This window comes from Chlorella variabilis (assembly GCF_000147415.1).
Source record: "Chlorella variabilis unplaced genomic scaffold CHLNCscaffold_24, whole genome shotgun sequence".
Classification (NCBI taxonomy): domain Eukaryota; kingdom Viridiplantae; phylum Chlorophyta; class Trebouxiophyceae; order Chlorellales; family Chlorellaceae; genus Chlorella; species Chlorella variabilis.
This window is the reverse complement of record NW_005435064.1, coordinates 83136-86311: the sequence shown is the minus strand read 5'-3', so window position 1 is coordinate 86311 and position 3176 is coordinate 83136. Positions and strand designations below refer to the sequence as shown.

The following is a 3176-nucleotide window of genomic DNA, read 5'->3' as shown; positions in this document are numbered from 1 at the left end:
GGTCATTTTGGCAGAGGCCGATTGGTTTCTGAATTGCTACCATTTCATGTTTGCCTGCAGCCTGGCTGAGTTTGAACGATTGGTTCAGAGAAGTTTGGCGGCCAACGCGGGCATGGACTATGCGGGGCTTGGGGTTCTGCTGCGCTGTATCGCGCGGAGCAGTCTGCACCAGCTAGCAGGAGTCGGCAGCTGCCCACGCCATGAAGGAGCACCAGGCCAGTTGCAAGAGGCATTAATGGCAGCTGGAAGAGAGGAAGCAGGCAGCGGCAGCGAGCATCAGAGCTGCCCATCTAGGATGGTGGCTGATGATGGCTTCACCAGCCTCAAAACTTGCAATCTCAGTAGCCCTTGGCATCACATGTTCAGGCTCCAGCGCGTGGCGGCGGTGCTTCGAGACCTTGTGGCAGAACAGCGCCACCTCCATAATGGCTGTCAGCAACTGGATGGCGAAGCAGCACTGCCACATGCCGCAGAGTTGGATGCCAACAGCGCCTGCCTGGCGCAGGTGGAGAGGCGGCTGCGTGAGTTGGGGGTTGAGGTGTTGTAACATTCCCATGACGACAGGGCAGACGTTTACAGAAAGCAGGTGGTCGGTTGCTTGTTGCTTGTGTGGGCTTAAAGTCTGGTAAAGCAAGAACTAGCTTGCAACATAGACTCCCCGCCGAAACGGGACGGGAACCGGGCGAAAGCAGAGAAAGCAATAAAACAGGGGTGGAGCAAGGCGACATGCAACGCAAGCAGCTGACAGGGCACGCATCGAAACGTGTGTATGACTGGCAAAGTGGCATGGCGCATTGGGGAGAAACGCAACGGTACGGGAGCATGGGCTGGCCAAACGGCAGTGCGGAACGCTAGGTCACTAGAAAAGCAGGGAAAGGCGCACTATGTATGCAATGAGGGCAGCCCCGGCTCGGGGCCGTTGAGAAAGCAGTGGTCGGGAGGGGGGAGGCCCCGGTGTGGGCGGGCCCCATCGAGGGGGGATGGGGCGCGCAAGCGGCCAGATGGGGCGGGGCGCGGGCGGCAGTGGAGTCCTGCGGCTGGGTGGGATATAGGGCAATGAGCGTTGAGCAGTGTGCGATGAGCAATGAGCAATGAGCAGTGAGCAGCCCCTCCCAAAACAAAGTGAAGCGCAGGACGGGGTCCGGTGGATGGGAGGCAAGGAAGCGCAGGGGGGTGCCACGTGCGCTACCGCCGCCGCCGCAGGCAGAACCCCTGCGGCGGCGGCAGCGGCAGCAAGCCGTGAACCCAAACGCCGTGCCGCCGCCGCCGCAGGCAGCAGCCCTGCGATGGCAGCGGCAGCAAGCCGTGAACCCAAACGCCGTGCCGCCGCCGCCGCAGGCAGCAGCCCTGCGATGGCAGCGGCAGCAAGCCGTGAACCGAAACGCCGTGCCGCCGGTGCGATTGCAGTGCTAGTCATCGAATAAAGATACAGATGAGAAAGGTTAAGAACAGTTCATTGCAAACATTTGGTACCAGTGGCCTGGCAAGAGCCGCCTCACGTGGCTGTCCCCAGCTGCAAAGCAAAGTACAGCACGTCCGGCACCGGGCAGTCGTTGTAGCGCTCGCAGGGCTGGAATCCCAGCCTGCCGTACAAGCGAATGGCGCACGACATCCGCTCAAGCGTGTCCAGCACCATAAGGCGGTAGCCCAGGAGTGGCGCCGCTGCTAGCAGGGCCCGCACCAGCGCCGCGCCAGCACCAAACCCGCGGTGCCCCTCCAGCACAAACAGCCGCTTCATCTCGCACACCTCTGCCAGCGGCACGCCCGCCACCGCGTCGCCCTCGCCCAGCGTGGGCGTGTGCCCGGCCAGGCGCCGTAGCGCCACGGCGCCGATGCATTCCTCGCCGCTGCCGCTCGCCGCATACGCCAGCAGCATGCTGCCCCCCGCCTCGGCGGCATAGCTGCCAGGCAGGCTCGCCAGCTCGCGCTCAATGTCCCCCAGGAACCCAATGTCTTCTCCCAGCAATCCTGCATGCTCAACAGAAGCCCGGAAGAAGGGCGGTCGGGCAGTGAGTGGATCAATCCACTCACTGAAGGGCAGCGGCAGTGGCGGAGTGGTGGCAAAGAGCAGCAAACTCAAATGGTGCTGTGCCGCCGGCAACTGACATGATGCAACAAATCAGGACGCAGCCTGCATCACCCACACGGCCGCAGAAGCACCAGCACCTAGGTAAGCGGCGGTGACGCTCTTAAACTCCTCTAGCTGCTGCTGCGATTTCACAGGTCGCACTACGACCTCTAGAGCAAGCCGGGCCATGACTGGATGCTGCTAGGGGCGGTGAGCGGTGGCCGCTGCTCTCCTGGCCTGAAGAGCGGTTGAAAGGAGCGAGCGAGGACAGCACCAGAGATTCATTCCGGTCGGCCTCTGCGGTTTTTGGCTTGCGCGTCCCCTTCCTCCATAGGCGCCAGCTGGCACATGCTTGCAGGCGCCAGCTGGCACGTCTCGCAGCCCTCCCTCTTGCAGGCGCTCTTCCTACTTGGCAACTGAGCAACACGCGGCGCGTTGCTGTGGCAATTTGGATAAAGCGCTGCAACATTGCGACATTGCTTCACCCGTGTTTGGTCACATCTTCTTCTTCTTCGGGCAAATCGCTCTACCCCTGATCACTCAGCAGCACGCAGCAGCAGCAGCAGGCAGGGCTGCCGCAGGCCCAGCAGGATGCCGGGGGGGGCAGGGGGGCACGCGGGACGGTCCCTGCTGCTGTGGCTGGGCGTGGCCATACTGGGTCATGCACTGGTGGCGCTCTTCGGTGTCCTCGATCGCTGGTTGCAGGTAGCGGGACTTGCAAAGGCGTTTGCGTTGGGGGAGGTCTTGCATAATTCTCCCCCGAACCGTACCCCCACAGACGAGTGCGTTCTGGCTGCTCAGAGGAGCGAAAACACTGCCAGGCTGGCTCGGGGCTCGGGGAACACTCCCTCCGGAGCATTCGTGGGCCCTCCAAATTGACTTTGAGCCCTCTGAGAGACTTACTTACCCACGAACCTTTTGTGGGCTACGGTAGAACATTTTGCCGGCTCAGTGATGCAGTGCACGCGCAAGCCGCGTACGGTGCTGCCTGGCGACTGAAGGCGACGTGACCCGCTCAGCCGCGGTCCCTGCAGGTCAAGCCTTCGCCGCCCCTGCCTGCCCTGCGGCTGGCGCTGCTGGTCAGCCTGCTGGCGCTGGTGAGCGCGAT

General features: G+C 62.7%; 2 protein-coding genes across 2 annotated transcripts in view; one reads left to right on the top strand and one right to left on the bottom strand.

Moving 5' to 3' along the window:
* Positions 1 to 1495: 1495 nt before the first annotated feature.
* Positions 1496 to 2257, bottom strand: CHLNCDRAFT_139245 (hypothetical protein; the record flags this gene model as incomplete). The annotated part of the gene is made up of 2 exons (XM_005844084.1): positions 1496 to 1968; positions 2167 to 2257. 2 exons carry the CDS (start codon positions 2255 to 2257, stop codon positions 1496 to 1498), a joined length of 564 nt encoding a protein of 187 aa, XP_005844146.1.
* A 252-nt stretch (positions 2258 to 2509) lies between these two features.
* CHLNCDRAFT_58971 (hypothetical protein) overlaps positions 2510 to 3176 on the top strand; it is a gene marked incomplete at its 3' end in the record, with an annotated part of 8872 nt that continues 8205 nt past the window's right edge. The window contains exons 1-2 of the mRNA XM_005844166.1: positions 2510 to 2773; positions 3103 to 3165. Of these exons, the coding sequence (XP_005844228.1) occupies positions 2660 to 2773; positions 3103 to 3165 (177 nt within the window). The remainder of the gene's footprint in view (positions 2774 to 3102; positions 3166 to 3176) is intronic.